The sequence below is a fragment of the Trichomonas vaginalis genome, chromosome I, assembly GCF_026262505.1.
Source record: "Trichomonas vaginalis G3 chromosome I, whole genome shotgun sequence".
Taxonomy (NCBI): domain Eukaryota; phylum Parabasalia; order Trichomonadida; family Trichomonadidae; genus Trichomonas; species Trichomonas vaginalis.
In genome coordinates, this window is record NC_067203.1 from 17,286,228 (window position 1) to 17,302,740 (window position 16,513).

Sequence of the window (16,513 nt, forward strand, 5' to 3'; positions counted from 1 at the left end):
TCAGAAAGTGGGAAGTGCGCCCTTAAAATAATCTTTTGAGTTAACAAATTGAGTACTTTCTGACACAAAAACCCCCAATGTTAAAAACTTTAAAAGACCAAATGCATACTTTCTGGTAAATGTAGTCTCAGAAAGTACTTTAACGATGGCTCTTCTTATTAATGAAGAAAATAAATAAAACACAAAGTTTTATATTTCAAGAATATGTATGTATATATAAATGAAGAAAAGTAAACAGATAAAACAACAAGTTTATTATAATAATTATCTTCTATGATCTTTTTTCTTTATATAATGTCCCTGAGTTGTGAAGACGTAGTCATCGAGAGAAATGACATCATCATCACAGAAAATCAAATAAAGGTACTTCATTGTTTCGGCAAGGAAAAATGAGTCCATTTGATCTTCGTAACCAGGGAATGAAGAGTCAACATTTGAAACAGAAGAATAAGCATTTCCTATTTTCGAATATTTCTTCAAACTGTTGAAAAAGTCTTCTGCCAATCTCCTTGACATTGTTTTATGTTTAACTCTCCATTGGTAAAACAATGATTCGATGTATTCTGGTCTGAGTTTGTATGTCGAATCTTCCCAAGTCATTCCGTTCTCTCCAAACACTAAAACATCACCACTGAGTCCTGTTTTGGTCATTTTGTGGAGTTTGACTGATGTTTCCATTAATCTGTCAGCTAATTCTTCGGATAATTTAAAGTTTGGGTATTCTCGGCTCGCAAGGTATAATATTCCAGGAAGGAAGTATGATAGATGGGATATCTGGTGTTTGGACTGTCCATAAACTGTTGTTTTGAAAAATTCTAAATGTTTATGGCGAGATGTGACCAAAAGTTGCTTTGAAGCTTGTTTTATGGCTGTAATAAAATAATCTGAATAAAGGGTACTGTTTTGAGGAGCTAATAATGCCATTTTTAGAAGATATTCGTAATATGAATCTCCAAATGCGTCAAAGGAAAGAGATGTAGGTACTTCGGAGTAAGTGGATTGATAGCTAAAGTAAATACTTGGTAATATGTATTTATTGGCTATTGTTTCAATGTAATTAACAAGATTCCAGTATTTCATGTTTCCTGTATGATATGTCAAAGAATAGAACTCTATTTGAAGGCTGCCTATGTCTGAAAGTAATGATTTTTGTATATTCCAGATATGATCTTCTGTATAATTAGTCCCGGGATTTATATATGCATATGGAAATCCTGTTGGAGTTTTGAATGCGGGTTCTAGTACTAACGCTAGCTTCTCGGCTAAGTCTAAGAATTTTCTTTGGCCAGTTTGCTCATAAGCTGAGATTAAACCTCCAATATCTCTAATTGTAGATTCAAATACTGAAATTGTAGAATTTTTTGTGAAATTAGTAGTCTGTAATACATATTTTGATGCGTTTTCGAACTCTTCTGTTAAATTCATCAGTAATAAGGTGTCTAAGGAATCAAAAAGTGAAAATTTGAGGCCAAATTGACTATATCCATGTCTAGTTATTGGAGAATAGTGATCATAGCCTAGTGCATTTTCCATATACTCGTTAAATGCATTTTTGAATTCGAATTTGATCTCTTCTCGTAAGGATTTTATATAATTCGGATCATGAAGTTGAAGCATATAACGAAATTCAGCAATAAACGAAACTTCGAACCATGTCAACAATAAAAAAAGTACGATATAGATATAGTGCAAATACTTCATATATAATTTTGGAAATTTGTTTATCAATTATAAAATAACTAGCTCTAAGCATGACTATTTTTAGTTAAAATAAAGCTAATTGAGTTAGTTACAAAAAAAAATCCAAAAATTTTGAAAATTATCCATATTCGATATAATCATCGGTATGTATCGGCACATAGAAGAGGTTATTACGATTTGACGAATTAATATCCTTAATTGGGACGATTCAAATTTGGAAAGAAACAGTGGAGAAACTCATATTTAACTTATCATATTCTATCAAAGAACCTCACACTATGGTAACTTTCTTCGTAGGAAGACTTCAGCAAATAAGAATCACGACTATTTTCATTAATTGTGATTTGGCTAAAGTGTGCATTTTTTGATATTAGATATAATCAAACCAAGGGTTATTTAGATGCAAAAATTAATGGACTACGTATTATAAGTCCAAAACAGTTGCTTGAATTTTAAAAACATCATCCCAATATTTTGTATTAACAATATTTATTAATCGATGTGATTCATCATTATTTTTATATTTGATTTTCATATTGCAAACCTGAAAAGTATTGGCACAAATTGTTATTAATATTTGTTTTGCTATAATTAAAATTTCAAGTGAATAATTCAAAATTTAACTGCCATTCAAAATATTGGCAATTTGACAGGATTTGAAATAGATAGTTCATTTCTTCTAATGCGTACTCAATAGCACGAACAGAAAGCTTTCCTCGAATAGATGAGAGATACAGGAAACATTTGGGGATTTGGCTGTCAAGCAAATGTTTCGTTCAATAATATAACATTGTTAACCTTGGTTTCACTGATAGGCTTAACAGGCTTGAATACCTAACGCCAACTGAACACAAAGCATTTCTTTGATTCCGTATTAGAGCAAAGCATCATGATGCTATAAATTAAATGCAATTCCAAATGATAAAATCGATTAGCGCAAAATAAGGAGTGGTCAATCCTATTCAAAATCAATTCCGTTGCCAATCATATTTGGTATTTTCTGTTTGCTTAAGACATGAAACGCTTGTTGTCAGTAATTTGGGTTAATGTTATATCAATGAAAGTGGATGTTATTTGTGATGAAATTACATGATTTAAATAGAATTAAAATCGTTGTTGTTTTCTGTGAAATGTAGCATGTAATTGACTCTTTAACATTATGTTCAGCAAACTATTCTACAATATTGCATTAAACCATAACGAACTTTTTATAGGCAATAACTAGATGATATTTTTAAGAATGCAAATTCTATTTAGTGATGAAAGCCCTTAAATTCGCATATATTACTGATATGTGATTGTATTGTAAATAATAAATATGTAAAAATTAATAAAAATTAATTTTATTCGAGCGATAAAATTTAGATTGCTTCGTGTATGGATGTTTTTTAAGTATGAGCAATTGAATACTTAAATCATAGTGTTTGTTTATATAAACCCAAATTTATTGATCACATAAGTTTTGAAGCGCCTTGCTTCAGAATCATCTTCTGGCAACTTTCTACAGATCTTTCTTAGAAGTTCTTTATATGAATCTGATTTTTGAGCCAAGTGGTATACAGTCCAATGTGCATCAAAATTATCCATTTTATATTCACATTTTTCAGGAAAGTCTGCACCTCTAACTTGACTTAGCAAATCATATATCACGTCACTGTATGAATCATAATTTTTGTAAATAACCATATTGAAAAACTTGGAAAATGTAAAGAAAGCTTCTGCTCTTATTTCATCCTGAATATTTGTATTTACATAAATGCAAGTAAGCATCCAGGCAATTTTCTTTACAAGATCTTTTGGTACAATTTGATCATCATGCGAATCCAAAAACATATATTGGAAGCTAGCGGAAATCTCTTTCCATAATGATTGTGAAATATATCCTTCTGTGAGCTCATTGATATTGTCGAATAATATATTGTATAATTTCATGATTTGATCCTTTGGCTTGGTTACAAAATTCCTGAGCTTTTCGATCAAACAATTGAAGCAATTAATTGCGTCTTCATTCTTAAAATCAAATAACTCGAAACTATCCTTGAGTAAATCAACATCAATGGAATTTTGTTTCAATAAAGACTGGAACAAATGACCGAGTGAATCCTTCAAATTTGGATGAGTCTCAAGCTGATTTTGAATGAATGAGATGATATCACGAATTTTGGCAGATTCTAAATCAATCCTTAAAATAAGAACACGCATACTTTCAAATATGCGCCTCATTGTCTCTTCATCAGGATTTCCATTGAGTAATTCAACAAAGGAATTAAAAATGTTCAAAACTATTTCGTTGGATCCGCATTTTGCTATTTCTTCGATTATACAATCACATTCACTTCTTATTAATGGAGAATCATGATTATATATTTCTTGAATGATTGGAAGAAACTCTTCTGCATTATCTTTTCTAAGATAGTACTTCCTCAGAAGTAAAAGATAAACACAATACTTGTATGGATTATCTTTGTCATTAAATAAATTCAATACAACATCCATTGTATTTGGTGATAAATATTGGTGTAATTTCATTAACATCATTGCAGGAAAGCAAACTCTTGGATATAATCTATCTTCAGAATTTTGCTGATTAATGTATGACTTGTCCAACCTTTTCATAAGCCAGTCTTCTATTGCTTGATAGTCGATTTTATTTGTATCATCGAATATTGAATTATGATACATTAAAAGATCTTTTGTGAGCTTATGATATTTCTCACAATCATATCCTTGATTTTGCTTATTGTTATTTTCATAGTTTTCGATTTGAACCTTGATAACATATTTTGTCAATTCTAAGGCATCAACTTCTGATGGAATTGGAAAAGCATCAATGATGTATAATGCTTTTGTTGATTTCAATAATAATTGATGAAAGATGTTACTAATACTTGCACAAAGATCAGGAGACTCATTTTTTATTTTTCCAAGAATCTTGCTACATTCCTCAATGTAATCATTGAAATACTCGCTTACAATGGTATTCACAAATATTTCAATATCATCTGTAGCAATATCGAATTTTGCTTTCGTCATAGCTTTAAGGATAGTTCCTCTGCAGAAATACATTGATGGTAGCATGTTAAAGAGGAATTGCATTGATGGTTTCAAGTTCTGAAGCAATGATATGTATATAGTAATATGGGATTGACTTGTTTCATTGGAAACTAATTGAATCAAGTGTTTGCGGAGTTTGGAAATGAATTTTAGTGGAAAAATTGATAGTTCAGTAATTGCATTGAACTCTTGACTTGCAGCATTGGATATTTGTATGTTGACTGAAGTTGAGTTTTTGATCAAACATTCAAACATTTCAATCATGAGATTGATGTTTGCATCTTCATCTTTTGGATTCATTCTAACATAATTTGTTATTATAGGCTTGATGAAACGAATCCATTGTGCCCTTTTACGAGGACGTATTTCGTCATCATTAATAAGCTCAACAACAGCTTGTGGATTGTTGAGTATAAGATCAGTCTCTTCTTTGGGATCGAAATCGTCAGAGAACTTTCTTCTACTAATCATGAACCTGAGAGCATCTGCGACGCGTTCACGTGTTGCAGTCATAATAATGATTGAGTATTTTCAGAATTTTTAAATTGCATACAAAGTGGAAGAAAATTTTTAATTCTTCAGAAATATTAAAGATATAAAAAACTATTTAATTATTATCAGAAATTGATTTTATATAATATTTTCTGATTTATCAATAAATCATTTCCACCTTTTAAATAAATGTCTGCCATCTTATAGAAATGTCTGCCATCTTATAGAAATGTCTAATATTATAAAAGAAATGTCTTTGAATTTAAAAATGTCTACTTATTTACTGTTTTGGTTATTAAATTTTGGTATTTAATTAACAAATTAAGAAGAAGGGAATTTCTAAAACCAAAGGCATTCCTAAATTTTCCATTATGATTCAGTAACGACTGATTTTTGATGTAATCAGCGATTTAAAATATGAATTTGTAATTTCACTTAATTCTAAATTAAACTGATATTATTTATTTCTTAAAACACAAAAATATACATTATCATGCATTAATGATTTGCAATAATGACTTCGAAGGATTAGATAATTCTATGATTGGAGATTCAGAAGCTTCAAAGAGTGCGTTCATGAAATCACTACAGTTTCTCATTGCTTGTTTCACCAGTTCAGTCTGAGTACTCTTTGTTGACACGTAAAACAGCATTTCTATAAATCTTTTTGCTACATTAGCGTGTTCTTGCGAAAACTTTGCTTCCTTGATTCGGCATGCAAGAGCAGGGAAAGCATCTTCAAATGGACACCTTATAGCGTTCGGAAGGTAAGAGAAAATGTAAATTTCCACTTGTAAACAATTCAAAATTTTTGTAGTTCCCAAAAATAACCGTTCAGCACAAATTTTTGTGAGTTCGGCCAATTTAGAAATTTTTGAGATTACTGAGAGAACTTGTTGGCTATTTGGGGAGCTCGTGAGTTGTTTTGTTAAAGGGTTAAGTATAGCATACAATACATCGAATGAATCCGGAATATTCTCTTTCTTCACGGCATCAGAAATCGCTTCCAAAAGTCCACTTTCAACAAAATTATCAATTATGTCTCCTGAGAATTGAATGATATGGTAAGTCAACAACAATGCAGAAGGACTCTGGCACATCTTCTCGAACACTCTCGGATAGATTTCTTTCTTGGCAATGACAGGAACGCAGTTTTTGTCGTTATTTGCTGTGAATGACAAAATTTTCAAAACTTGTTCCGAAATTAAATCATCTTCTGACTGTTTTGAGTTATTTAGTATTGTTGGTGCCAATGGTAATACTTTCTCAAGCACGAATGATGCCAATTCTGTGTTGTTCTTCGAAGCATTTGAGTTCAAATCCGCAACGATTTTCAATGACAAAAATCGTGTATCTTTTTCAGGAGATTCGAAAGCTTTTGATATATAAGTAACGAGTTCGAATGAACAAACACCTTCATGAACAGCAGCTTCCAACACTTGCAAAGCGTAGACGGCATCTGGATTCGTGAAATCCATTTGCAACAATTTTTCTCCGAATGTTTTTTGGAATGAATTTGTCCACATTTTTTCTCTGCAAACTTTAACAATCAAAGCAGGAGTAATTATCTGGAACAAGCTGTAATCATTACCTTTAATGATCTTCCACGCAATCTGCGCAAACCAGTTACTAACCGCGTCAACTTCATTCCAATTATCTTGTGCGAATTTGTCCAAAACAAACAAAAATCGACTTGAAAGTCCGAGAAAATTCTTCAAATCATCACCAAAACAAAGACAAACACTCAACAAAGCTTTCATCTTTATATTCTCGAACGTATCAGCCAAACACTTTCCGAGTTCATCCTTCAAAACATACAACATTTTCGCAGAACTAGCCAACATCAATGACAATTGTCTACAAGTATTTGATGAATTTCCGCCCATCGACATCAATCTTATTATTATGTCTTCAACGTGTTCTTTGTTTGATGTCTCTATCTGTTGGTAGATTTCGCATAAAGCAATCGCGTATCTCTCAAGCATCGCAGGTCTTTCCGGTGGAAAATTATTGCATTTCATCATTAACTCTTCAACTTTCTTTATATCAAAAAGTGACGAACATTTTGGTAAAGGAACGATACCAGAAACAATGTGATACACGTAATGTTGCATGATTTCGTCTTTGTTGTTTTGAAGATTCGTCATGATGATCTGTTCGAAGAATGATGGGAAAACTAAAGGAGTCTTTGCACTGGCCATGTAAAAAGCAATTTCGCCAAAAGCGGAAATGGCTTTTCTCGAAACTTTCTCTTCTTTTTCAGCAAGAATTTTCAATGGTTTGAGAGCTTCTTCTGATAAATTTGATGGTGAAATATTATGTGCGTTGTGTGCAATTCCGCCATATAAAATCAATAGCCCTGATGCGGAGGCTGACTTGAGTTCTAATGCCATCTTAAGGATCTCACTAAATAAAGGTGTTTCTGCAATTGTGTCAGCAACAAAATCGTTTTGAATTTTTTGAATAAGATATGCGATGTATCCGTATTTGCGGCGGTCTTTTTTCGATGTTGGTGTTTCATCTCTGATGTTATTAAGACATTGTTCGAAGACATTGATCACTTCTGTCTTGATGGAAGAGTTGATATCGAATTTTAAATCTAATTCTTCGGGTTTGAACGAAGGAATGTTAACAGTGTCTATTGTAGTGTTAAGGAATAGTTGCTGAGGTTCAAATAGCTCTGAAGTCATAATCATCGACTCAATTGTTTTTGGAGATGATTGTGTTGAAATTCTGGCTGATTCTACACCCTTTGCTGGTATGGCAACTGCTGAAGCGCGTCTTGTAAGATTGCCAGCAAGTCTGTTTTGCTCTCTTGTTGGGTTCTTTGGCAATCTAGAAACATCAAATTCGGTTGGAGAGCTTGATTTCGAACGATTAGTAAGTAGATCCTCCCAGAATGGATGTTTAATGACTTCGGCCCATTGTGGACGTGTTGCTGGGTTCTTACGTAGTAATGCTTGTACTAAATCATTGAAATCGTTAGAATATCCGGGTAAAAGTGGTGGCGCTTCATGGAAAAGTGCAGATTCTGGGTCACGAGCAAGTGACGACTTGAAAGGAACTTGTCCTGCAGCCATTCGATATAATAATGCTCCAAATGAGTATAAATCGGAAGCAAATGAGCCGATTCCGTTCTCAAGTAATAATTCTGGTGCTAAGTATTCGATCATATCTTCATCTACAATGACATTTAAAGATTGTGGTTTATCAATTGATTCGGCGCGAGTAAAATCTGCTATTTTTAGGCTTCCACACTCGTTAATAAGTATATTTCTTGGTTGCATATCTTTCAAAATAACTCCATTTGTGTGTAAATAGAATAAAGCATCTAAAATGTCAACGGCAAAAATCTTAATAATTGATTCAGGAAGACGTACATCTTGCTCAAGAAGATCTAGAAGCGTTCCACCTGGACAATATTCAATATAATACCAAAAATGATTCGCAGTTTTATACCAGTGATAAATTTTAAGAATATGTGGATGATTTTGATCTTTCAGGAAGTTGTATAAATTGTAGGCGTCGTCTTGCCTTTTAATATCGATACTTTTAATTGCGATATAGTTAATCGAGTTTTTTAAACGGCCTTTATATGTGATTGTTGGTTGGTATTCACCAGTTGGCGAAGGACGACCAGTGCCAATTTTTGTATATGTTTGAACTTCAATCTGATTTCGCTGTGACATTTTATGGGAAAATTAATTTTCTGCTCAAAAAGTTTGATCAATTGAGAATCCTACAAATATCAGTATTTAATTAAAATTTGATATTCAATGTAAAGAATGAATTTGAATAGTTTATAACCCTATTTTTATTTTCGAATTTTCATCTGGTAGTAAAGTGGGGTTTAGCTAACTTATACTTGCTTAGATTTAGAACATAAATGTACTTGCAAGTGTAGTAGTTTGTTTTAATTGTTAGGAAATAAAAACGAGTCAATAACTTTCTATTTGAAATCTTTTTGATTCCATAGACATTGTTTACAAAAATGTGCGCTATTAAAAACTGTCTTATGCTTTACCACCTTTGCCTGCTTGAAATATTGCGTTTATTATTCTTAATTTTGAAACTTCTTATAAATTAAATGTCAAACTTTGTTTAATGAGGACATATGCTTGGTATGCCAATAAAAGATTATCCATATACGCAATTATAATAATATAACACAAGTTAAATACAAATTAAATTTGAGATGTATCAGCGAACATAATCATTTACAATATACTGCATACAAAGTTTGTGATCACGCTGTATAGTACGACAAATAAACTAATCGATTTTATTTTTGAAATCGATTAATCATAGCCAAAAAAATCGATTTTATCATGAAATTAAGACATTCTAATGCTTGTGTTTCGAACCATCTTTGATTCTTCAATTATATTTATAAAATTTTATTTGAATACTTTATTTATCGGCGGTGTTAGACCCCTAATTATTTTTACAAGACATAATTTTTTTTTCTGAACCAGAACAAAATCAAAAAGAATGAGCAGACGTGAGACTGGACGCGTAAATCAGAAGAAGACAAAGGAGGAGAAAGTCCAACGTGGTGAGGCAATCCGCGAGGCAGTTACTAAATTCGATAGAATTTACGTTCTCCGCTTCTCTTCAGAATCAACAGAACCACAGACAGCCCTTCGTCGTAATTTCCGCTCTTCAAATCTCTGCCGTGACAAGAAGACAATTATATCACATTCTATTGGTGCTACACCAGAAACAGAAGCTCGTCCAGGTTTATCTGGCCTTCTTCAATATCTTGCAGGTAATACCGGCCTTTTCATGACAAATGAAGACGACAATACAGTACGTGAATACCTCCAATCAATGACACAGCCAGAATTTGCAAAGGCCGGATTTATTGCTACAGAAGATTTCACAGTTCCAGAGGGACCACTTCCACAGTTCACATTCTCTATGGATGGTTACCTCCGTGAATTAGGCCTTCCTGTTCAGCTTGAAAATGGTACAATTTTCAATGTTCGTGATCATAAAGTTTGCACAGCTGGTGAACCACTTACAAAGAACCAAGCTCAATTACTTAAGCATTTCAACATTAAGATGGATACTTATAAAGTTGAGCCAGTTGCTGTTTGGTACAATGGTGAAGTTAAGGCTTTTTAAATTTATTTAAATCTATAGACATTAGAATAAAGAGAAAATATATTAATATTTGATTGAATGAAATCAAAGTTATATTTAAAAATTTCAAAAATTATCTGGAATTTCGAAGAAATCATATATGAATTATGAACGATTTTAAAGATTTTAGGATTTCACACCAATACATAAGATCTGGATAAAAATTCTGAAGAATGTGATAAATTGAATCAACTTCTTCTTAATATTTTGAAATGAAATCAGTATTAAATGATTTTCCTGGCTTTATATGTTCTAATATGATAAGATTGCAAATCTTATACATGTGATGAGGAATTTACGTTTAAAATTTACAAAGAATGGATTTAAGTTGTCGAAGCTCTCGTATGAGAGGCGGACAAGATCAAACTGCCCTTCAACAGCTTCACGAGCAAGCAAAGGAGTTGCTTGATCAAAAAAATGCAGAAATTGATTCACTTAATGATGAATTAGATAAGGCAGAAAAGAAACTTGTCGATGTCAAGAACAAATTACAAACAATCATAAATGCTCCAAAACTTCCTGATAATAATTTAGCTGATGATGAACTTCCTCCTGATATGCTGGACGAAATTGAAAATTTAAAGGCAAAACAAGAGCAAGAAGTTCAAAAAATACAAGCAGATAATGAGGAAGAAGTTTCTGCTCTTGAAAAATGTTACGATAAACAATTAAAAGAAGCAGAATCATGGGCTGAGCAACATGCAAATCAAATTGTTATTGAAAAGCGAACAGAATTACAAAACTTACAGAGAGAACTTGATTCTCTTAAAGGAAAACTTGCAGAAGGAGAATTTTCCAAGACTAAAACTAAATTCGAACTTCTCGAAGAGTCTAAAGCGGCGACAATGACAAACGAACAGAAAATACAATACCTGGAAGACCAACTTGGCGAATTAACTTCTTTAGCTCGTGAAGAACTCAAAGAAATCAGAGCCAAAATAAACGAAACAGTTTCAGCATACAATATTCGAGTCAAAGAGCATCAAAATGAAATCGCTCACTACGAAAATGAAATCAAAGTCAGAAGTGCAAGCTATGATATGCATATTGAAGCTTTAACACAACAATATGAAAGTGAAAAAGCTAAATATAACTCGGCTATTGAAACATCAGATAAGAAATACTCTGCTCTCCAAAGAGTATTAAAGCAAATTGATAAGCAGCATGAAAAACAGCTTTCAATTGCTATTCACGATAATGAAAAAATGAAAACTACTATTTACTCAATCAAAACTCGTGATCAATCAGCTATTGAATCTACTATGACCGAAATTACACAATCACATGTCCTTGAGCAGCAATTACAACAAGTGCAAAATGATATTGCTATAATTGAGCAGGACATTAAGGAATTAGTATCTGAAAACAAAGATTTAGAGAGTACTTTAGCTAGATATGAGCGTGTTAATAAGCGAAAAGCTGGTATGTTTTAAATAAATTTACTGTTTACAAGTTTTTAAATTACTATCTATTAATTTTGCTTTTTAGTTTGGATATATATTATATTTGTCTTAATTTTATGATTTGAAACGCAATCTAAGAGGAACTCACACCTGAGTATGACATTCATATGAAGATACTACCTAAACAATCTGCAATTCCTTCATATTTAATTTGGTTAGCGTTACAGTCATTCTATTGTTTCAATACAGATGCACGAAGTATCACTGGATGTGCTTATAAGAAAAAGTTATCTACAATGTCCAATTTCTCATATGATATGGCTTGGAATTGCGTTTAGAATTTTTTTAACGTACATTATTGATGTTTTCGGGGAGAGATAGGTCAGATCCTACATTCTCGCAACCTTCCAGCCGGACATCATCACCAAGTAGTGCTAGAAGAGCAGTAGTTGTAAAAAAGCGCAACTCAAGCCTTAAATCAACAGCATCTAGTCCATATGAAGCTGAAAAAAAGGTATTTTACGAAAAAGAATATATAATGAAAGAGGTTGAATCAGAACAAGCCGAAGTAAAGAAATTAAGAAAGGAAGTTGCTTCGTTACAAAAACAAGTAAATTCAAAACTTTCATCAATGGAAGAAAAAACTCGTTCGGATAAATTATATGTTCAACATTTTCCAGAATCAAAAGAATTGAAATTACAACTTGAAATAGACCAAATTCAAAAAGATATATCTGCAATGAACGAAGAAAGCGAAAATCAAAATACCAAAATACAGCAATTACAACAATTTGCGCATAAAACTGCACTAGAGGAATTCAGACAAAGCGTTGAAGACTATCAAACCTTATTACATAAAGAGACCGAAGTTTACAAACAAAAACAAGCAGATTTACTTAAATTCCAACGTAAAGTTGAAGAATTCAAGACATCCAAACTCTTTCAAGCTGTTGATAAACAAAGTCAATATATCAAAGCCTTAAAACGCGAAGTTCAAAAAAGAATGCAAGAATTTACTGGTCTTAAACAAAAGCAAGAGACTTTCAAAGCTGGAATTACAGATGTTGAAAATCAACCTGAAATTATTGATTTAAAGCGGGAGCTTCAAAAGAAAAAGAATCACCAACAACAAAGACAGGCTGAATTGGATAATATTATGCGAAATTACAGATACGAAGAGCAAATTGAACGTCAAATTGTAAATCATCAAAGGGAACAAAATAAGAAACAAGCAGCTATACAGAAAGAAGAAGAAAAGAAGAAATGGAAGCCACCACCAAAGAAGGCTACAAGGCCTAAATCATCATTAAGTTCCACACCTCAAATTCCTGAAATAGAAAATATTGAGATGGATGAAAAATGCATGGTATTATTCAATGGATTTGATCCATCAATAGACAGGAATGAATTGATACAACTTATATCAAACGGTTATCAACTTAAAGGTTTGACAATGAATACAGATGACTTACATACAGCCTGTGCTCAATATAGTAATGAAGATGAGGCAAAGAGAGTTGCAGCAGATCTTAATGATAAAGAATTCAAGGGAAATCCTCTAATTGCAATTTATGCATATCAACCAGAGTCAGAAAAGATCTATCCATCCTTGGAAACTGCCGACAAAGCTGAATCTAGTAAAAGCCAGCTTGAAGAGCCTAAGAAAGAAGAAGAACACCAAAATGAAGAAAAACAGCATCATGAAGAAGAAGCAAAGAATGAAGAAAAGCCTAAAGATAATGGCCATGAAAAGGAAACAAAGGATGAAGAGCAAAATCTATCACTTTCCAACGTAATTACAAAGAAACTTGATGAAAAACAAGAAGAAAAAGAAAACGAAGAAAACTCCGAAGAGAAGCCAAAGCAAAACGAGCAGCCTAAAGAAGAAAAGAAAGAAAAACTTTCTCTTGTTGATGCAATTAATAATCAACTTGAAGATCAACAAGAAAAAGAAGAGGAAAAGCCAGAACCAAAGCAAGAAGAAAAGGAATCTAAACATGAGGAAGAAAACCTTTCTCTTTCGAATATTATCACCAAAAAACTTGAAAAAGACCAAGAAGAGAAAGAAAATGAAGACAAATCTGATGAGGAGCCAAAGAAGACTGAAGAACCTAAAGAAGAGAAAGAAAAACTATCTCTTGTCGATGCAATTAATAATCAACTCGAAAACCAACAAGAAAAGAAAGAAGAAACACCGGAACCTAAACCAGAAGAAAAGGTAGAAGAGCCAAAGCCGGAAACTCCATCATTATCCATTGTTAATGCAATTAATAAGCAATTAGAAGAGCAACAAAAGGAAAAAGAAGCAGAAGAACATCATGAAGAACTAACTCCAACACAACCAGAGCCATCAAAGGAAGAAGATTCGTCAAGGCTTAAATCCAAAGAATTAATTCAGGAAAAAGTCGAAGATATTGATAATTCAAACAAAGAAGAAGAAAAGGATGAAACTGCTCAAGAAAGATCACCAGAAAAACCTTTATCTTTAAACATTGATATTGGAAAACTTCAAGCTCCCAAAGAAGAGGAAAATAAAGATTCTGAAACAGAAGAAAAAGACAAATCTGATCTTGAAGATGATTTCGAAGAAGAAAAGGAAGAGAAAACACCTTTGAAATTAAACATTGATATTGGAAAACTCGGAAGCCCTGAAGGAATTAAGGAACAAAGCAGCGATTCTTCATTGCAAAAGAGGGTTTCGTTCAAGGATGTCGTTGGAGGAATACCTGCAAACTATGTTCCACCTAATTCTGCAAGACCTGACGATGAAGAAGAGGAAGAAAAAGATGTTAAACCAGATGATGACTCTTCTGATTTCGAAAGCGATAATTCGGATGTTGAGCCAATGAAAGATGACGATGATTTTGAGGAGCCACCAAAATCACCAGATACAACACTCACCGGCCTATTTAACAAGAAAGAACAAAGTGATGACGACTTCGAAGACGACGAAATCAAATCTGCCAGAAAAGATGAGGAGAATGAAAAGAAAGAACACGAAGAAGAGGAAGAAGAAGAGAAGCCTAAACAGACCCCAGCAATTACAAAGGGTGAAATCGCTGAAATATTAAATAATGCTTTATTAAGTGCTCTAAATAAGAAGCCGCAGCAGCAAGCTCCGCCTCAAAACACATCGATTGATGATGACGAACTACAAAAAGAACTTTTCGGCAAATAATTAATTATTTTTCATTTTATTATTGGAAGAATTTATTTAGTAAACTGATATTTGTTTGTTTGATGAAAAGGTCCATATGTTTTTTGATTTATCTAAAATAATATTATTATCTGTGAGTAGTAGTATATGTTGAAGGGTTGTGTGACTTTTTTTGTAAACGTAAGAATTCATACAATATTGAACGATTTTGTATCATTTTTTTTAACATATGAAGTAAAAAATGTATGATTCTTACGGTTTTTATTCTTACGTTTTTGAATAAATCAAGATTTAAAAAATTGACTTCTTACGTAAAATTAAAACTAAGTTAAATTTATTTTTTTTTATTTTTTTAATTCGTAAGAAAATGAGTGGATCAAGATTCGTAACCGTCAATCAATTAATGGATGCTCTTTCACCAATTCTTGAAAATGTTAAACAAGTAGATGTTTATTTCGATGATTATGTAGAAAGTTTATATTATAAAGGTAAGTTTAATATTAAACCTATTGCTTTTGCATTTGATAATAAATTAATTGAAAATGCAAAAATTTGGGAATTAATTCCGAATATTGAATTTATAACAAATATTAATGATAAATGGTTTAAACGAATTCCAACCACAAAAGTTCTTTGTAAATTAATGATCAAACTGAGGAAAAAGAATTTAACGGGTTTAAATATCATCCAAATAAAGTTTCAGAACTAGAAAATGAAAAACTTCAGAAAAAATTAAACGATAGAACTTTCAAATGATCGTATTGAAAAAATAAATAAACTAGCAGAAGTTGCATTTAATAATGAAATATTTGATGAATATAACTTGAACTCAGTGATGGGTTTTAAGGACCCGGGCTCAACGAGTCATGATTTATGAAATCAATTATCTGATTTACTCTTTCTTCAATCTCTTCTATTCTTTTTGTTAAATCATCTATTTTCATTAATGAGGTGATTCTTGATTGAGGAATAGATTTCAAACTAACACTCCTTTATATTTTTGAAATTTTGAATCCATCAATTTTAAACATTTTATTCAATTTACATGTTGTCAATTCTTCAAATAATTTTTTATTATTAGCATAATAGTCATTAAATTCTTCAACAGATGAAAAAATTTTTATTTCAGTAATTGGTTTAACAACGTTTATTTTTTGTTGAACATTTTCACTTTCATTTATTTCTTCCTCCTCTGTTTTATTTATTTTTAAAATTGGTTTCATTTATCATTAAATAAAAATTAGAATATAAGTGATGAAATATATTTTTAATTAATATTAAATCAGAAATGGCGGCAGGATTCTTTAAAAAATTATGGAATGGAATTAAGAAAGCTGCGGGTTGGGTTTATAAAAGATTATTAAACCCGTTGCAAACTTTTTGGCACCAGTAGCGAAAACGGCAGGAACTATCATAGGTGGAGTATTAGGTACTAAAGCAGGTAATCCAGCGATGGGAGCACAAGCAGGTAACGCAATTGGTGGAATTGCTGAAGGAATACTTAATAAAATAGGAGGTAAATAGTGGAAAAATAAATAAATATTATTTTTATCTTAGTATC

General features: G+C 32.0%; 6 protein-coding genes across 6 annotated transcripts, besides 1 other annotated feature; 3 read left to right on the top strand and 3 right to left on the bottom strand.

The window, feature by feature from the left end:
* Window positions 1–26: part of a mobile genetic element that runs on past the window's edge.
* Window positions 27–73: 47 nt separating this feature from the next.
* On the bottom strand, window positions 74–1,694 carry TVAGG3_1001150 (glycosyl hydrolase; the record flags this gene model as incomplete). Its single annotated transcript, XM_001328969.1, has 1 exon — window positions 265–1,617. The coding sequence occupies one exon, from the start codon at window positions 1,615–1,617 to the stop codon at window positions 265–267; it is 1,353 nt and encodes a 450-aa protein (XP_001329004.1).
* A 1,334-nt stretch (window positions 1,695–3,028) lies between these two features.
* Window positions 3,029–5,298, bottom strand: TVAGG3_1001160 (armadillo (ARM) repeat-containing protein family; the record flags this gene model as incomplete). The annotated part of the gene is made up of 1 exon (XM_001328968.1): window positions 3,130–5,268. One exon carries the CDS (start codon window positions 5,266–5,268, stop codon window positions 3,130–3,132), a length of 2,139 nt encoding a protein of 712 aa, XP_001329003.1.
* Window positions 5,299–5,656: 358 nt separating this feature from the next.
* On the bottom strand, window positions 5,657–8,937 carry TVAGG3_1001170 (serine/threonine-kinase ULK4-like protein-related family; the record flags this gene model as incomplete). Its single annotated transcript, XM_001328967.1, has 1 exon — window positions 5,739–8,936. One exon carries the CDS (start codon window positions 8,934–8,936, stop codon window positions 5,739–5,741), a length of 3,198 nt encoding a protein of 1,065 aa, XP_001329002.1.
* Window positions 8,938–9,718: 781 nt separating this feature from the next.
* On the top strand, window positions 9,719–10,437 carry TVAGG3_1001180 (ribosomal large subunit assembly; the record flags this gene model as incomplete). Its single annotated transcript, XM_001328966.2, has 1 exon — window positions 9,739–10,374. One exon carries the CDS (start codon window positions 9,739–9,741, stop codon window positions 10,372–10,374), a length of 636 nt encoding a protein of 211 aa, XP_001329001.1.
* Window positions 10,438–10,680: 243 nt separating this feature from the next.
* Window positions 10,681–11,842, top strand: TVAGG3_1001190 (uncharacterized protein; the record flags this gene model as incomplete). The annotated part of the gene is made up of 1 exon (XM_001328965.1): window positions 10,710–11,825. The coding sequence occupies one exon, from the start codon at window positions 10,710–10,712 to the stop codon at window positions 11,823–11,825; it is 1,116 nt and encodes a 371-aa protein (XP_001329000.1).
* A 305-nt stretch (window positions 11,843–12,147) lies between these two features.
* On the top strand, window positions 12,148–15,137 carry TVAGG3_1001200 (RNA-binding domain, RBD family-containing protein; the record flags this gene model as incomplete). Its single annotated transcript, XM_001328964.1, has 1 exon — window positions 12,157–14,973. One exon carries the CDS (start codon window positions 12,157–12,159, stop codon window positions 14,971–14,973), a length of 2,817 nt encoding a protein of 938 aa, XP_001328999.1.
* Between the last annotated feature and the right edge of the window lie 1,376 nt (window positions 15,138–16,513).